This window comes from Lissotriton vulgaris, chromosome 12 (assembly GCF_964263255.1).
Source record: "Lissotriton vulgaris chromosome 12, aLisVul1.2, whole genome shotgun sequence".
Lineage (NCBI taxonomy): Eukaryota > Metazoa > Chordata > Amphibia > Caudata > Salamandridae > Lissotriton > Lissotriton vulgaris.
The window spans coordinates 657,171,615-657,191,072 of record NC_141700.1 but is presented as its reverse complement, the minus strand read 5'-3'; the positions used below and the strand labels follow the sequence as shown (position 1 = coordinate 657,191,072).

The following is a 19,458-nucleotide window of genomic DNA, read 5'->3' as shown; positions in this document are numbered from 1 at the left end:
GGTTTTTAACATGGAGCGGGTTTTGGCGGTTATCCAGGCTAAGAATGAGGAGTTGGAAGGGCGGTCCCGACGCAACAACATCCGCGTCACGGGACTACCGGAATCCATCAATGTAGGCCGAATGGAGGATTTTATGGAACGATTGCTGATTGACATTTTTGGAGCGGATCAGTTATCTCGAGTGTTCATTGTAGAGCGGGCGCATCGCTCGTTGGCGAAAAGACCAGTGCCTGGGGCACCGCCCTGTCCCATCATTGCCCGCATACTTAATTATAAAGACAGGGATGTGATTCTCCGCTTGGCACGGGAGAAGGGCGCCATAGACTATCAGGGCAACAAACTTGAATTTTATCCTGACTTTACGGTAGCGGTGCAAACAGCGAGGAAAGAATTTAATGTAGTAAAGCAGCTTCTCAGGGCGGAGGATATTCCATATGCTATGCTGTACCCAGCCCCCCTCCGGATTGGGGCACCGTCAGATAACAAAATCTTTACTTCTCCTAAGGCAGCCATGGACTATGCAAAGAAGCAAAAAAAGAGAAAGCGAGACTCAAATGCAGCGCAGGACAGGGAGGAGGAGTTGCACGATGAGGCTGCATGAGTCTGTGTACTTCTTCAGCACGATCTTCAATCTCGCCCATATATGCTGGGATGTTGTTATGTGTTAACAATCCGCTCTTATACTTGGTGATTTCGTTATAACTCACTACTGCTGGTGGGTGGTGGGCCTGTGCGACTTTGCAAATCCAACGGTGATGCCAGTGCCCTGGCTAAGGACTCATGCTGTACTGATATTTGATTTATTGTCTGTCGGGGTTCGGCTGCTAGACTTCTGGGACTGTTTTCTACGGAGGGAACGAACCAGACATAAAGATGTGGCCTAGGGGCTGGCTATTTGTTGAGCATGTTTCTGTTGCACTGTTTAATAGACTGTTACTAGCTGCGTGCTGGCGTAAGTCGATAGATGTAATGTTGCCTCCTCCATTAGGTACTGCCGGAATGTTATGCTTTAGGTCTCAGCGCTGGGGAGGACGGGGATGGACGTTCAGATATATTGCTCGATCCTCTCCTGCTTAGTTCACTAGTGGGAGTTGGGCACCTCTACGCCCCCACATATGGGAGTTCCCCACAAACAGTTTGGAGCAAAGTTCGGGGTTGGGGCAATGGGGGGGTTGGGGAAGGCTTTGGCAGGTTGGGGGTGCTGAAGTGGGCGGGGGGAGTGAAACTGGTTGTCAGGGGTTTCAGATCGGGGGAGGGGGTTGACTCAAAGGGGAGCACACAAAGGGGTCTTGATACACTGTGTGGGGGTCTGCTTCAGGTGGGACATGGGAGCGAACGCAACTATCACTGTTGGTATATGCATTAACTGTCATTTCTCTAGGGGGGGGAACACTGAACTGGATAACATGGAATGTACGGGGTCTTAACAGACCACAAAAGACCAGGCAGATGCTTGCATACTTGAATAGGCATGCAGTGCAGGTGGTCTTCTTGCAGGAGACGCATCTCAGCGGGCAGGCGGCTGGCGCGGTTGCTTGCCGTTGGGCTGGTACCAGAGTGGCAAACTCGTACCCTATGCCCGGGGCGTTATGATACTCATTAAAAAAAAAGACGTCCCATTTGTGAGTTTACATGAGGTCGATAAGGAAGGTCGATGCATCATTTTGCATGGAAAACTGTGTGGCACACTGATCACAATGGTTAATGTATATGGGTCCAACATCGATAATCCGGACTTCTATGTCACGTTGTGGAATAAGGTTTATCAACTGCCTCCATCTGCGATTATTTGCGAAGGGGATCTGAATGTGACGCTGGATCAAGGGTTGGATAAGAAGGAGATACGTCAGACATCTATGAAGCGTGCATGTGGTGCTGTCAGGGATGGGATGGAGGTGCTGGGGCTGGTAGATATGTGGCGTCTGGGACATCCAGGAGTGAAAGAGGGCACCTGCTATACGTCCGCTCATGATACTTGATCGAGATTAGATTACTGGCTGGTAACGAAAGATGTGAGTGGCTGGGTAGCGAGGACGGCACACTTGGCTCGCACATTATCTGATCATGCCCCTGTGCTGATGGAAGTTAAGCTCCCGACACATGCACATGTCCCGTTTGCATGGCGATTGCCTCCTGGGGTTTTGAAGGATCAGGTGCTGCGGGAGAGTTTGCGTGAATCGATTGAAATGTTTTTCGATAAGAATGTTTGGTCAGTGTCAAGTGCGGGTGTGATTTGGGAGGCGTTTAAGGTGACAATGCGGGGTACATGTATTGGTATGCAGGCTGGGGTACTTAAATCGCTCAGGGACTCTATGGATCGGCTGGAGCGTGAGTTGCTGAGTATGGAACGACAATGTGAGCAACAGCCCTCTGACCGCCTCCTGGCTGACATATGCTTGAAGGTCTCTGAAAGAATGAACTGGCGGATCAGGAAGTTCAATATCTATCCAAATGCACTAGAGCTCGGTACTATGGAGAGGGTGGTAGGCCCGGGCGGGACTGGCAGATAGGCTAAAGGACCCCTGGGCTAAACACTGTGCAGTGCAGGAGATTAGGGAGGGCGATAGGACGGTGACCGATGCGGAAGGTATTTTGGATTGTTTCACTCAGTACTATACCAGCATGTATGCATATAAAGACACGGCAGATGAGGGGGAAATTGCGGAATATCTAGAAGATATCGCATTGGTCTGGCTCTCGAAGGGACAGCAGGACTTTCTGATGCACCATGTCACGGGGGGAACTGAGGGATGCGATTGCGGCGTTGTCTAATGGTAAGGCTGCTGGTACTGATGGCCTGCCGCCTGAATTCTATAAAGAATATGTGGATATACTATTGCCACATTTCGCGATGGTGTTGGAGGAGGCCTTTGAACAAGGACAACTACCTGCGACGTTGAGGGAGGCTCTGCTGGTGGTACTCCCGAAACCGGGTAAACCACTAGACAGCTGTGAGTCATATCAGCCTTTGTCCCTAATGAACACTGATGTTAAGATTATTGCCACGGTGCTAGCTACGCGATTACAACTGCTATTACCAGTAATGGTGTTGCCGGACCAATCTGGATTTGTACCGGCGCGCTCCACCACACATAACCTGAGAGCACTTTTTGCTGTCCTTCACCTGCTCAAACCCGACTTAGCTGCGGTGGCGGTCCTTTTGGACGCTGCCAATGCATTCGACTCTGTGGCCTGGAAATATATGATGGCAATACTGCATTGCATGGGTGTGCCGTTCTTTTTCACGTCTCTGATTGCTTTATTGTACACTAATCCCGTGGCTCGTGTGCGAGTGAATGGGCGGGTGTCGGAACCGTTTGCAATACAGAGGGGCACGAGGCAAGGGTGTCCATTATCGCCCTTACTGTTCGCTATCATTTTAGAACCCCTAGCCTGTATTTTGCGACAAAGGCACGCATCCTCAGCTCTGTGTTTTCGTCTCCGCTCCCTGGCGGTATCCATGTACGCGGATGATATGGTGCTTTATATTCGGGAGCCAGAAAGATACCTAGATGGGGTGCTCAGGGAATATGTTCGGTTTGAACGTTTCTCCGGCCTGTCGATAAACTGGGGAAGTCCATTGTGCTGCCAGTGACCGAAATTACGCGCCCATTTCCGTTAGAATTTCCTTTGGAATGGGCTGAGGAGCCTGTCCGATATTTGGGGATATGGATACATAGAGATACCCAGGAAATGATTTGGGCTAACTACGGTGTGGCCATTTCAAAATTAGAAGACCAAGTAGCGCACTGGATTCGATTGCCCCTGTCGTTCGCGGACCGTTCCAAAGGAAATTCTAACGGAAATGGGCGCGTAATTTCGGTCACTGGCAGCACAATGTACTTCCCCAGTTTATCGACAGGCCGGAGAAACGTTCAAACCGAACATATTCCCTGAGCACCCCATCTAGGTATCTTTCTGGCGTGCGTGCGCTGCGGGGCTGCAGTGGCCATTTTTTTGCACCTGGCTTGGACGTGCCCACGTGTAACTAGGTTCTGGATAGATGTGACTGAGGTATTGTCTGCTATGACCTCGGCGACAATTGAGGCAACACCACGTGTATGTTTGCTGGGTATGGTGTCTGGCGTTCCGTTGAGTGTGAGGCGGTTAGTGGCGCTGGCGCTGCAGCTGGCCAAGCGTAGAGTGGCGACCTGCTGGGGGGGGGAGGAGGGCACCGGAAGTAAAGACTTGGCTGCAAGAAATGGCATATTGTCGAGATCAATTGACATGTATTATGAGGAACTGCCAGCAGGCTCCCGCCCCTGCGATATTTGGGGACCGTATACCACCAATATGTTGGCGCAGCTCTCTGATGATGACTAGCCTAGCCCATGTCTCTGAGTGAGGGATGTCCTGTCTGGGGGGGATGCCGGATCAGAGGAGGCACGCTGCTGGTCCTTCCTGTTCCCTTGACTGATTCTTAGTGCTGATGCCTTTGGATATACGCCGGTCATCTGGCCGGTGACGTGCTGTTGCTTGCATAGCTCCTGCCTGTGGTTGACCCCCCCAAACCATTGCACTTCCTAGTTGCTCCTAATGTATGCCTTGGCGATTGTCCTACAGTGAATCTCTCCTATGAAGTGAGGGATCCCTCACATCGAGTCTGTTATCCCATATGATATCCGCACAGCTAATGTATTTCGGCCGGGGGGGAGGGGCTTATGTTTGTTCCTAAATGTTGACTATTGTTTATGGAAAAAAGCAAAAAAATGAGACCTCAGGTGGATTCCTCATTGCTCCTCCAAGTTTGGTTCAGAGTTCTGTATTGCTTGACGCTGCTTGATACGCCGCCGGGCCTTTGGCTGTCGGTACTCTGGCTGTGTGCTGAGAACCATGTGTGCTGCTGACTCAACGATTGCGGCCGGCCCGTTGGGTTGTAGGCCAGAAGCTGTGTATCTGCACTTGATGTAATAAAGGTCTTCCAAAAAAAAAAAAAAAAAAAAACATCTTAAATGAATCCAGCCTCTTGGATTCCCTATCCGGAGCAGCGGAAGGGAATGTGCCTTGGGACATAGAATCCTGCACCACCAAGCTTTTAGGGTAGGGTGTTGGCTGAGGACCTTTGGGTCACCCAGAGCTAGTCGATGGTGGCATGCAATTGTCCTAGTCACAGGAGCAAGTGTGCTAGGCTTGGACCACGTGCCTAGAGGGACATCAGTTAGCGCTTCATTAAATGGCAAAAGGGGTTCAGAAGTCGAAGCCCCAGGTTGAAGAACTTCAGTCAGGAGATAAGTCCTGACCTGCACAGAAGGCAGCTGTACACCAAGGACCTCGGCTGCCCTTTTAACCACCATGGCATAGGATGCTGCCTCCTAGCAGAATTTGGCTGAGAGAGCATGCCAATACCTTGAGAATTTTATTTATTTATTTAAAACACTTGTAGAGCGCGACTGTCACCTGACAGGTATCCTGGCGCTGAAGCTCACTCCTTAGGATGGAAAGAGACGGAAGGCTAATTAGGGAATTAGCAGTGAACGGGATTGGGGAAGAGCCAGGTTTTGATTCGCTTTCTGAAAGGCAGGAGTTTTGGAATTTGGCGAATGTCGACCGGTAAACTGTTCCAAAGTTTGGCGGCGGCCACTTTGAAGGATCTTCCCCCGGTCCTTACCTTGTTAAATCTGGGTACCAACACAAGGCAGGCTGAGGTGGATCGGAGAGTTCTGGTGGGGGTGTACCAGGAAAACATTTTTTGTAGGGATCTGGGGCCCGTTCCGTGTAGTGCCTTGAAGACAAGGCAGAGTGCTTTAAAAGCTATTCGCTGCTTCAAAGGGAGCCAATGTAGTTCGGCTAAGGCTGCTGTGGCCGAGGATCTCCTGGTCCAACCAAGGGCCAGTTTGGCTGCAGCCGACTGGACTCTTTGGAGTCTGTCCAGTAGAACAGCTGGGGACTCGAGCAAAAGAAAAGAGCATTACAATAGTCAAGGCGACTAAGGATAGTGCACCTGACTATTAGAGCTCGGGCGGGGAGTAGTGGCATGATTTTACGTAAAGAACGCAGTAGGGCCGAGCAAGTAGAGACTGTTTTAGTTACCTGTGTTTCCATGCTGAGGTTGTTGTTTAGCATAACACCCAGATTGCGGACACTAGTGACCGGCTGTGGTTTTTCTGGGTTTTCCGGGGGCCAGAATTCTGTAGGAAATAGGCGAGGAATCCGGCTCCCAGAGCAGAACAGGACCTCGGTCTTGGAGGAATTGAATTGCAGGGAATTCATGTGCAGCCAGCCGGCTGTGTCTCTTAAGCAGTCATGGAACGATTCCATGGGGATTGAATCCTCCCCCTCCCAGGAGAGGATGAGCTGGGTGTCGTCCGCGTAGTTTACCGTTTTCAATCTGTGGGATTTGATTAACGTGATCAGTGGTTTTAGATAAATGTTAAAAAGGATCGGGCTAATGGACGAGCCCTGGGGTACACCGTGAGGTACTGGGGAAAAAGAGGATTGAAAAGGGGGGAGGGACACCGCCTGTTTCCTGTCTCTCAAGTATGAGTGGAACCAGAGCAGGGCGGTGCCGTCGACCCCTGCCTCTCTGAGCCTCTTCAGCAGATTCACATGGTTAACCGTATCGAATGCGGCAGACAGGTCCAATAAGATCAAGGCTACTGCGTGGCCCCTGTCTGCACGCATCCGAAGTTCTTCCATGGCTGTAAGCACCGCCGTTTCGGTGCCATGGGCTGGGCGAAAACCGAATTGGAAGTCGTCCAAGATGTGATTCTGCTCAAGATGTGTCGAAAAACAGGAGCTAACCCAGCGTTCCACCACTTTCGCTGGAAAGGGTAGGAGCGATATAGGTCGAAAACTGGATAGACACTCGGGGTTCAAGGAGGGTTTTTTTAGCAGCGGGGTGATGAGTGCTTGCTTCCAGGGGGTGGGGACAAGTCCACAGCCCAGAGATTGGTTACAGATCCTGCGGAGGGTGTGGAATAGTTCAGTTCCGCACGCTTTCCAGGTTTTAGGGTGCAATGGGTCGAGGGGGGACCCAGAAGTGATTCCGTGTGCCAGTCTCTCGAAATCTGCTTCGGGGATGGGGGGAGAGCCTGTAGGCATTCCCTTGGTAGGTGTCCTGGGCTCGGCGGCTCAAGGTTGGTAGTAGCGGCTCCGGGGGAGTTTAGATTATCTTGAAAAGGGGGAGTTGCAAAATTCTGAATGATTGTCTCAATTTTGTTCGTGAAGAACTTTGCGAGATTATCACAGAGGGTCTGAGAAGGGGGGATAGTTTTCTTGGCACAGTCGGGGTGGATAAGGTTATCAAGGATCTGGAAGATGCTTTTGGAGCTATTTGCGGCGTTGACTATAGTGGAGCAGTAATAGGGGGATTTGCTCTCTGCGATAGCAGATTTGTATTCAAGGAGCTTGTTTTTCCAGATAATTTTGTTTGAGTCGCAGTAGCCTTGTCTCCACTTCCTCTCGGCCTGTTTACAGGCTAATTTGAGGGTTTTCAGGGAGTCGTTATACCATGGGGCTGGTGCTCTGCTTTTAGGTTTGCAACTATTTAGTGGAGCAATTGAGTCCGTGGTGGATACTATCCTCGTGCAAAAGGCTCTATAGTGGTCTTCAACCGGGTTGATTGGGGAGAAGCTGTCTTCTACGTTGAAGACGGTGGTGGTGGAACTCAGTTTTTCCAGAGCTTTCCAGTCTCTGTAATTAAATTCTGATGGGGCGCTATTATTCAGCTTTTTAGTTTTTGTGGTGGTAATGTAGAATTTGATAAGAGCATGATCTGTGAGAAGTGTCCAGTCCACGGCCTTCCCCAAGTTCCCCATACCAGTCCAACTGCTCTGCAGAGTCATCCTGGTGTCCCAAAGGGTCCATGGTCCCTCCCAAGCCTAACACCTCCTCAAAGTGTTCAGGCAACAACACAGACTCCCTGGGTTTAATCAGCGTTGAGTGACGTCGTTCCGACTCTATGTCGTCTGAGATAAGGATGGGACTGGTGCCGCCGATAGGCACACGCGGCACCAACTTTGGGTCAGACGCCAGAGGAGGCCACAATGGCATTACCGGCGTCGACACGTATCCAGGATCGGATCTGAGGTGCCACCGGCGCCATGGCATGAGCCGAAGACATTAAATCCTATGGGGCCGAGGGTTTGCCAGAGGGGTTGGCCCGCTCAAATACACGTCACATGACCTCGTAAAATTCTCTCATTTGAGCGGGGTTCGCTCCGGCTCCCGGAAAAGGAGGGAGGCGCAATGGTGACCCTGGCTCCGGCTCCGCAGAACCGTGCCTACAGCGTCGGTGCTCCTAAGCTCTTTTGTCGACAGATGACAGTCGAGGAGAAGATGAGGTATGATTGGACTTCTTCTTGTGCTTCTTCCCAGAGTGTTCAGAGGACCTCGAGTGGGACGAAGAGGACTTTGGGCTCCGTGAGCAGTCACGCGACCTTCTTTGATTGGGACCGGGACTTAGGGCAGAGTCTCGATGGTCAGTGTCGACTGAGGGGCCGCAAGGAGCTTCATAGCCCGCTCCCACAAGGCCTTCAGAGCCACAACCCAACAGTCCAAGCATGACTGAGTTGTGTAGTGCTCCAGACACCAGAGACAGACGAGGTGGGGATCTGTAATCGACATGTGGTGGCAGGCACCACAAAGCTTGAATCCTGTCTTCCTCGAAGACATCCCCACACACAAAATTGGAAAAAATTCAGAATGGCAAAAACTTGAGAAAAGGCCTGTCAAAAAGCTGCAGAAGGGTAGCTCTTGCCAGATCGGCACTTAACTGGCACGGAAAGAAAATAATTGCTACCTGCGCGCCTATATAGGTACCAGGATGTCATTACTGATGCAGACGATGACACACGGAGCTAAATGGAGATACCCGACGAGCGCACCAGTGGTATTGCTCAGCAAAAGTTTCCGGATCCAGCCTGACACCTGGGAAATTCAAAGGTAAGGAATCTGCAGCTAGAACTCTACCAGATGGTAATCAACAACCAAGGGCCAGCGAGTCCTCCGTCCCTCACTGTCCCAGAGTTCGGTAGGATGAAAGATTGAGCAGATCACTCATATCTTTAAAATCAATCACATTAACATCAGCACTTGGAACATAGTGGGATGGAACCAACTGAAAACGCGAGAAGATGAAATTACCTATCTGTCACAAGTTGACCTGCTTTGCCTGCAAGAGACTTGGACAATTGAGCCAACCTTCCATGTTGGTTAAGAATTCTATTTCAATCCTGCAGTCAAGAGGGCTACAAAAGGGAGACCAGCAAGAGGTTGCCTCTTCTGTGCCAAATAACTATGAACTTCAAATCAGAAAGGCTAAACACCAAGCAATCCGAGCTGCTTGGCATATCACTGACTCAGTGGACTAGATCTTCAAATACTTACTAGAAGCCTTCTTGCCCAACCACCATACAGGATTTACCATTAAAAGAGATTTCAATCTAAATCGATTTCACTTTAGAACTGGCGAAGAGCCCACTAAGATCTAATGTGGCACAGTCCACCTCCACAGTTACACCTGCAACAGAGTGAAACAATAGGCAACAACTTAACTGAACCACTTCACTCCATCAGCCTACAAGTATTGAACAGCCACAATCAGTACAACCAGCTGGTGGCCTTCAACCAGGATGCTGTACTTGATTATAGTTTCTTTTCACTTCCTCTCTTTAAACACCTTAATAATCCAAAATAAAACAGATTAAAAAGCGAAAACCTCCTGCAGAAAACAGTCCTGCTGATAGGTGGCTATAAGAACCACTGCATCAGGTAGGGGTTGACTCAATTGGTCAAAAAGCAGGGCGTTTCAAATGGTCATTAAATGTGGAAAAATATTTTGCAGACTGGAGGAATACATTTGAGGAGGATTGCACTAACTCCTAAAACAATTGCCCTTGATATTAACCCATTCAACCATCTAACTTGGTCTAACGCAATGGCAAATTTACAATCCAAACTAACCAGCACCACCACCAAATCTGGTAAAAGTCCATTATTAAAGGGGGACTAAATCATGGTATAGAGTTTCCCTGCAAAATAAGAATAGACAAGTGGCCATTTTTTCAAGACTTGTATCCAAATCAAATTGTGAGGTCAACCACTGCAAGGCTGGGCTCTCTAAATGGAGGAAGCAATACAAGAAACTGGTCTGGGAAGCAAAGCAAGTGGCAAACGAGAAAACTTGGCCTTTTCTATACAAAGCTTGCTCCTACTCCAAAAGCAGTCAATTCTGGCTCATGGGAGAACGAACTCCGGACAACTACAGAGGTTTTCACCATTTTAAGGAGGGTGGCACTGATAAAAAATTGCAGTCCTCCTTCTATTTAATTTCCTTTTTATGCTATACAGTGGGCGTTTGTTACATTTTCTTTTTTTTTTAGAAAAGTGGAATCTCTTTTTACATATGTTATCTAGCAGAGTGAAACTGCTAGATTAGCACTTAGTATAAAAGAGTGGAGGAAGGGGGTTTAGCATTCTCCAACTTGCGGGATTACTACTTTGCGTATTTTGCATAATATATGTCCAGATCCAGCATGAAACATGAGCTAGAGGGAATTCTTAAGAATGATCTCATGGGGTTGTTTTTAAAGGGATAGAATATATGGGAAGTTTTAAAATTTACAAAATCACCCCAAAAAAAGTACGCTATTCGAGCCTTCAGTGTTTCTTTAAAAAACATAGGGATCTTTATAGACAGTATACAATCACCTATATTAACTTCGCCATATCCCTGATGGAACTGAATTGGGATTCAAAGATAGGATGGACATAAGCACAGTCCTGAAATGGGGGCAAAGGCAGCCAACTTCATGGTAGAAGAATTGGTCTGAAATAAATTAATCACTCTGGGATAATTTTTGGCTGTGGGGCTCGAATAGAGTTTTGGACGGTAAGTAAAGGTCTCTGGACATCAGTCAGATTTGTGACAGCCAAGAGTTAGTTATGAGCCTGACGGAGGCCTCTGCTCTTAAACGACTGGCTGGTTGAATGGGAAAGATTGCTTGCCTCATGCAGGGGCCTGATACGTGGCTTAAGGCCACCAGTCAGTGGGAAAATCTGAAGGGCTCACATTAACAAGGGAAATGTGGGACAACATTAATAAACTTAATTTTAAGGTGTAGAGAGGGTTTAATTGACAAATAATGCAATTTCATACAAAATGGTTGCTCAATAGAACCACACAATTTTTGGACGATACTAACCTTACATGGCCAAGTTGCTGCTTTAGATGCAAATCAACTACAGATGCGAACTGGTCCTATGTAATGGGGCAGTGTGCCACCATTCAAGGATTGTGGGGAGCGATATTTCGGTATCTGGAATCAGCCTGGGAGATACAATTAATACCCAGTATGTGGTTGATGTTAATAGGCTATGATCCAGCCGTATGAATAACATCCAGATTACAAAGCCTGCTAAGTTTCAATGATGGTGGTTAGATCTTTGTTGTTCCAAAGGTGGAAAACTAAGTCTAAGATGAAGCAAGTGAGAGTTAGAGTCACTGTGTGCTCTTCGGATTGGAGGGACTATGAGATTTATTCAAATCTGGAGTCAAATTATGGCGGAATCCATGGTTAAGGTGAAAAAGTGTTGCTTATTCTATTGATATTTGATAAGCAATCAACTGTGTAAGGCATTTGGCTGATCTGTTCAGTAATGTATCTCGATCGGTATGAAATTTGTTCAGGACCAGTATTTATACATCGATCAAAAACATAACTGACAAGATCCAACTGCATTCATGTCAGTCTTAACAATGTTAGCCATGTTTGTTAATCATTTTCCTCTGTGGAATGTATTGCTTCGGGCCTGGACCATAATGATTTGAACAGCACCCTGAATTTTCTACTATAGGAATTCCTCTACCACCTTACTGTACTGCTTCTGCCCCAAGAGTGGGAGTGTGGTTTCTCTCCCTCCAACCTGTGTTCCTCGTTTCCTAGGTACCTTCTTTTCTTTGTGCCGCTAAAGTTGTCTGAGGTACAGCCTGGCATCAATAACTTACAGATCCTTGAGACACCAGAGCTCCTTAGTGGGTGCCTGGGGCACAGTGGGAGGGGCAGAAGGAAGGATACTGAATAACATACCAGTACGTAAAATAAAGACGAGCTAGAAATAGGTGAGAAACTGGAGACTGCAGATAAACAATAAAATGTTCCTTTTAAAAATATTTCTATTCTGAATGTATTACATAATTATGTACTAAGAAAATACTTTACAGACAGGCAGACTTTCCAATTAAATTTAAAATAATAGAACTAACAATTAAGATATCATATATTTAATCTTTGTAGTTTATGATTTCATATGTATTCCAAGGATGGCACTATACCTTTGGAATTCTTGCTCAAATGCCTCTTGTGTGAAGATTCTTCAATGGAATGTGCTGGTGTATGTAAGGCTTTCTCTAAACTGCTGCAGATACCGTTTATGGTTGTCTCAGCTCTTGGAGTTACCTGAAAAGCAAAATATATAGAGTATAATTAGCCAGAATTGCCAAACGTTACCTTTTCAAGGCCTTCAAAGCATATCATTTAAAGAAGCAAAACAGATTTTAATATACAAGAAAGCCTTTAACTATGGCTGCAGCAACTCTAATTTTCTTAGTAATGTTTATGATATTACTAAACAACTGTAATAAAACATGGCACTACTCTACAGTAATAATGATGCAGTAGAGTAATATAGTAGTGTATGTTGCTAGGGAAAATAGACAAAAGCAAAAGATAAGCTATGGAGCAGAATTACAACTAATTAAACAATGAAAGATATAAAAGTTTTCAGCTTTTCCTTCTGAAATATCTTCTGTGAAAAGCTGTCATGGGCTAACAAAGATGCATGTAAACTTCTATTGTTTATTATTGCACTGCAGAAGATAATTTTAAGAGATTAAGAATGTACCCACGTGTTAGTACCCATTCTAAGATTTAAGTAGCATGGAAACTGCAAGTTGGATATTGATGTGTTTGTTTCATTGTATACATGTACACACCTACAAATATATCTTTCATAACAGAAAGAAAGAGAACAAGGATATAAAAGAGATACTCTTTCGGGAGGCGTGGCCTACAAGATGGCCAAATAAGACGTGCTTTTCTGGGCTCCTACTGGAAAACAGGGAGATCCATTAATATCATGTGATGCTGCTCTAGCATCGATCCCACAATCCTCGTTGTTACCAGGCGATACTCCCAAGGGTGATATAAAATCATGAGGTAACCCCACTGGTACCACGGAACAGACAGCAGCGCACCGGGGAGACGAATGCGCCATCTTGGGCGGACATAGATGGCTCCGCGCTCAGGTTCAGAGCATCAGCGGTTGGTGCCCCTCCCCGGAGCTGTGGTGACGTCAGACTGAAGCAGCTGACCTTACTCCTGGTCGGGAATGTGCAAGACATTAGTCGGGGACTCGCCCCCTGCGAACCACAGTGGGGGCACTGCCTTGCTGCACAGAGGGTGGCCTGGAGATTGGCCTGACAGCAGCGGTTGAAGAGGTATGACCCTGCGGACACTAAGACGGCTCGGCAAACCATGGACTACGTGCGATAAAAGGGGTTGAGTCACTGTGCAGCAACAGGTTTCTGGATGACCCGTCGGCCTCCCCCTCTGGACTAGGATGAGGCCGGGAGACTTCTGGCGATCAGGGCAGAATCTAGACATGGCTGGCTGTTGTTTTGCAATAATTTTGAGCCCCAAGAGTCACATGAGATGAGCCTAGGGCTGGTGGAAGTCTGGTGCGTGCCTGAGGCCTATTGGGGTTGTAAAAGTCAGGGTCAGGCCTGCTCGGGAGTGAGGCAATAGTAACAGAGGGCTCCCATCGTGGCATACACACACAAGGACACCCCGGAGCCGCTGTGGAGTGTGCCGAGACCCTATGAAATAATGTAGGTGTATTCCTCGACTGTTGGTGGACTTCTCTTGCAACCGGGTATTCACCACCACCATGCACCGTGTCCTGAACTACCGGAAGATAATCCCCAGATGCTAGATCCTTGACCCCTGGTCAGTGGACGGCCAGGCTGGGGAGCAGAGGCAAGGATTCCACGACAGATGATTTGCTGATCACAAGACCCTCCCCAGGGTGGGGTGCCAGGGGAGGAGTGTACCTGATCTGGCCCTTCTGGAGTCAATTCTATATCCGAGGGGAGGTACGCTCCTGTCGGCAGACAAGAACGCACAGGGGCCCGGAGTCTCTGGGGTGGCTCCCCCCCAGGCATGGTAACTAGAGTGGTAGTAGGCACCAGCGACTCAAGGTGTTAAGATTGCTCAGCTCTTGGAGGTGCATAGAGAGGGCTAGGCCAACAAGGTGAAATAAAAATCTAACTGAGCGCAGTCCAACAAGATCCTGAATTATGTGCAACCCTTGCCCCAGCGATCAGACCAACAAGACAGGCTGGAGGGTGACAATGCTGGGGAGGCTCCGAGCGTAGTTCAGAGAGAACCTTCCTTAACTGATGTCTTGGCAGCAATCCCGTCTACCAGAGATGACACTTTAAACAGAATAGATGCAGTAGTCATCGATGTCAACCTCCTGCGTTGTGACTTACGCAAGGTTTCTGACACAGTCAGTATGACTGATCAACATGTAGAAGCCCTCCGGGTGGCAGTTAAGTCACTCAGGGAAAGTGTCACGGACCCGCAGAAAAAGACGATTAAACTGGACGACCGTGATGAAAATCAGAAAGGCCGATCGAGAAGGAACATACGGTTTGTGGGGTTTCTGGAACGTGCGGAGAGTCCCTCAGCAGAGCTGATTTTTGGGAGGACTGGATTACGAAGGTCCTTGTGCCCGGGAGGACGTCCAAGTTATTGAACACTGAAAGGGCCATGGAGCACTGGTCCCTCCATCGCGGCCTGGGGCCCCACAGAGAGCTTCAAGAGCCTAATTATGGGGGGAAAGTGGTTTAGCCCAGGTTCAGCTCAGGACCCGTATCAGGGGTGGGTTGTTGTGTAAATAAGCATCCAGGAGTATCCAGAGCAGTCTGGATCTACTATAGTTAAGGTTTTTGTTGAGGATAATGTTGTCTGTGCTTCTGACAAAGCAAGCTCAGGCCCACCAAGTCTGTATGAAACAGGTTTGAAGTCTTTCCAATCACAAAGGATCGTTTTGACTCCTAGTGTGAGTAGTAGGTCTAAAAGTAGGAGCTCTACTTTGCTAAGGAGGGACTAGGATTTAGATAGAATCCAGGGGCCTAAACATTTGAGGACCGGGTCCAGAGTTACCTTGCAGGGGAAAATGTTAATGGTTTTGTTGATTTCTTCCCAGTATGAGCGAAGCATTTGACAAGAAAAAAATAATTGTGTGTTCAAGTTCTCCTACCTCAGTTAAGCAGGTCCAGCATTTCTCTTAGTTTACTAAACTCAATCTAGATAGTCTGTACGGGGTCCAGGAGGATCTGTGTAGAAGCCAGTATTTATACTGTGTGTAATAAAAGGGTCATTTTGAGCTTAATCACATGTTTCCATATAAGTGACCAGCTTTCTTCATCAAGGTTGATATAGCCTTCTTTAAGACAGAAGGCAGACCACCTGTTTTGAGACTTTTGTAAGCGATAGGGAACATGCTCCTGGAGGAATTTATATAGTGTGGAGGCTTGCTGGTCTTGAGATGCAACTAAGCTTAGTTTCTTTAGAATACCTGGATTTTGTGGGTTCAGGAAGGCTTGATCGCAGTTAATTGCAGTTCGCAGTTGTAGAAAATTGTAGAATTCCTTGTTGGGATGGTAAAGGCCATTTGTGAGAAGGAGGAAATTGGGTTGGCTCTATTAAATCACAGCCTTAATGTATATAATATTATGCGATGACCAGGTATGCCAGTAGAGAGTTTTAATGCCAATTTTTATTAATGTGTTGTGCAAAGGAGAGAGGTAGGAAGAGTGGGTTAGTTGGACAATGGTTTTGTTGTCTAGATTTTTAACTGCTAACATCTTGTCTCTGAACATATTGGAGGAGTTTAGGGTCTTAAAGTGTTTCATAGAGATAGCAGCTGTTGGGGGGGGGTTAAATGTGGAGAAGGGTGCTCTTTCGTTGTCTGCCCATATGGGTGGGGTCGGGGGAGGGGAGGCAACTGGTTTGGCTGAATCCAATGTAAAGATTGTTTGAGAATAAATGCCATTTGGAGTTTGATGAAGTCAGGGATACCAACCCCACCTTTCTTTGTTCAGTAGTAGAACTTTAGTTAAGATTCTGGGCCTTTTACTGTACCAAATATATTGGATGTTAGTCTTGTTGAGTAATGTTGAAAAGACTGCGGAACGCTGTAGAGGGAACATGCTCATTATGAAGTTCATCTGCAGTGCTATTCACATTTTGGTGCAGTCCAGCCTTTCCACCAGGTTGTGTGTTTGGGTAACCATGTCTAAATGAGGTCTTGTATGTTTTTTAAGTAGTGTGTTTTCAATATGGGTGCGAGAGTCAGCCATTGATTTACAAAGTTTTAGTCTCCGGTATTTAAGGTTATGCCTTTGCAATCTGAGGTTACCATTGCAGAGAATTGCTGATGTGCAGAGTGGGTTTAAAAGTGTAGCCCAGGCTTTAGCATAGTGAACACAACAAGATGATGGACGGAGTGCTGAAACTTTTCAACCACTCACCCCCAGTCAAGAGATCTTGGTTGAAACCATCATGCTTTTGCTCACAAGGCCAGCCCAGTTCAAACCCAGCCATATGCAAATTAGTCTTAGTCATTGGTTCCTAATGGGAACAGTCCAGCCCGAACTGTCAGGCCAGGTCCTCCGGGACCAGAAACAAGCATCCTAGGATCTGCTTCGGAGTTTCACCCCTGATTACCAAGGAAGGTAATCAGGGGTGGGGTCTCTACCATTCCCATTCTGCACATGCCTCCCTCGGAATTGGCCAAAACTAACATAAATCCAGACGAGGAGCCGGGTTTTATTCATGTAGTTCGTATGGTGGAAGGTCTCCAGGTTGAGGTGTCTTATCTAAGGTCCAAACTAGCCTCTAACAGCGGAAAGTGAGAAGCTACGATTTTCTGTTAGGCCGCTCACCTCTAAATTGGTTTCAGGTGTAGTATGACCCACATACATCTCACTAATCAACTAAAGGAATATTGTGAAAAATCAAAATGTTATTATACAATCAGTGTACTGCTCTATTTCTTGTATCCCTAAGGATCCTCTTTCTGCCAGGCCCATGTGTCCAAATCCATGCAATTGATCCTGGCTTCATTACACAAAAGCCAGGATGGTGGGTCTATCCTGATCTTGAATTACAAGGGGGCCATGATGGGGGCAAATCGAAATTAGAGTTTCTGTGTTGGGAATTCCAGCTCCCTAAAACATGGCAACGGTCCCCACACTATCTAAGAAAGTGCATGAAGACAACAAGTCGCTGATAAATAAATATAAATGTCATATACGATCAGTCTATGACTGCCGCTCTGTTATCGTTCTGACATCTTGCATGCAAATTGTTTACATGACCCCTCTGAATCCCTAGTGCACTTTGAGTACATTAGGTTAGAGCTGAAGGCGAAATCCCTGCTGGAAGTCTTGGTAAATCTAGAATTGCACGGAGAATCTCCACCCAGTACATCGATTCTGTTTAAACTCAATCCTCAATCCTCCATTGTCTTATTAGCCCAGCAGAAGAAGATACCCTGTAACCAGTCAAAGGATATGGACACAATTATGACAGATTGACTGGGCAGTGTGGTTCTGATATCTACTATCAAAGACAGGGCCCTTTTAACTAGTTTTGAGCCACTTTGGCCAATAAGTGATCTTCCGTTCTGGTCACAATTGAACTTCACCCCATTATCTGTACTTTATGAACAACTTGTCCTGGAATACAGCAGGGATGAAGTCCCTGGGGGAGTTTCATTGACCTATTCAATCTAGGTCTCCTTCAGGAAGCCTGGTGTTTTGACCAGCTTCATAGGCCGGGCTATGTCTCCAACTGTTGTATGGCTGTTGGGGACATTGTTGACATTGCTTAGTTAGCATGAGCTCTGTTGCCATGATGCTGCTTTTGCGCACGTTACTACATGGCTTTAATATGCAAGACTCAGTTTGTGCCTCTCACAGTTACAGATGGCATAGTTTGGAATCAAGTGGCTTTCGAAATTCATGGTCCGACGGAGGAACTCAAGATACCATATGTGTTTCACGTCGCCTTAGGAGATGTGGTAACACAGGACATACGTTCTGATGATTGGGATGTACAAGCAGTACATTCATTGTTTTCCGATTTGAAATATTATGCTACTTTTGATGCTGAAAATTTCTATTTAAATACTGCCAATTATGCCGATTTATTTTGTTATAAACTTTATGGCCACCATTTCTTGCACAAAACAAACAAGTTAAGACCTACTTTTAATTACACGCAGTGGGAACATTGTCCAACTCCCTTACCGGGTAGTTCTAAAACACTTGAAAATAAGTTCACCTATTTCACTGATTACAACACATCTAATCCAGAATACTATTTCTTTAAATTGAAATTCCAGCCTCAATCTAAATTTATTTTGACTCACACAAAGTTAATATATCCCGATCCTTTTCGAACTCGATTGGCCTTACATGGTTATGATCACAAGAAAAATACCATTGATTTAAAATGGATTTGGGGATCTAAGATTTGGCAGGTGCAAGGAACAGAGGCTTTGCATTGTGCATGTCTGATACCAACTCAAATATTGTTTTTAAATGACACAGTGCACCAAACAACTTGTTTTGACTTGGCTACTGCCAAAAATGTTAATACTCCTTCTATTCCGTCATTGGCTGAATATGTTAATCGGCGTCAATACACCAATTATACAATAGATGTCTTACAATCTCTGTTTCAAAATGACAGTTTCAATATCTCTGATGTTGACCCTTCAGGTTGTGGCAAGCGTTTCTATAATGCATCGCCCGGTTTCACACAAACTAGTCCTGATCCCCGATAATCACGTTCACACTTGGTCAGCACATATTCAGTGGGAAAATTATGTCAACAATGGTTGGAAAACTCCACTCTGTCAGTCAAACACCACTTGTCACTCGTCTAGCGAAATTAATTTGGCTGATTTTCTCTTGGGTCCTAAATCTCCCAGATCAAAAAGATTTATCTATGCAACGTACAATGAATTATGGAAACTTTCTCAAATTGAAGCAGCAACCCGTCTGCACCAAATTGTCAAAGCTAATTTGAAGAAGGTTCTGCAGTAGTCAATAATAGCATAAATACAATGCCTTCCCACATTTATACTTTAGATAATATTGTTTCATCTGTTATTGATATTGTTCAAAATGAGATGTTTCTGTTTAATATCATGGTCAAAATCAATTACGTTCTGTAATGTAATTCGTATGGACGATAGCGACACTCAAAATGGGAAAAGTACCATGGGATTATTTGAACGCTTCTGCTTTGTTTTTAACCTTAATCTAACTAGGAAACAGAGATTCATGTCCATGAAAGATGCTACATACACACTGAACAGTTGGAACACTTGCCATTTTCTGAAGCGGAAACAGATTTGGCTGTATGGTTGATTCATGGCGTA

The 19,458-nt window shown here is 46.4% G+C and overlaps 1 protein-coding gene across 2 annotated transcripts in view; it reads right to left on the bottom strand.

The window, feature by feature from the left end:
* ZCCHC14 (zinc finger CCHC-type containing 14) overlaps nucleotides 1-19,458 on the bottom strand; it is a 749,748-nt gene that overhangs the window by 660,939 nt on the left and 69,351 nt on the right. For both annotated transcript variants that reach the window (XM_086945829.1, XM_086945830.1), the window contains exon 2: nucleotides 12,275-12,398. In XM_086945829.1, coding sequence (XP_086801955.1) covers nucleotides 12,275-12,398 — 124 coding nt within the window. The remainder of the gene's footprint in view (nucleotides 1-12,274; nucleotides 12,399-19,458) is intronic.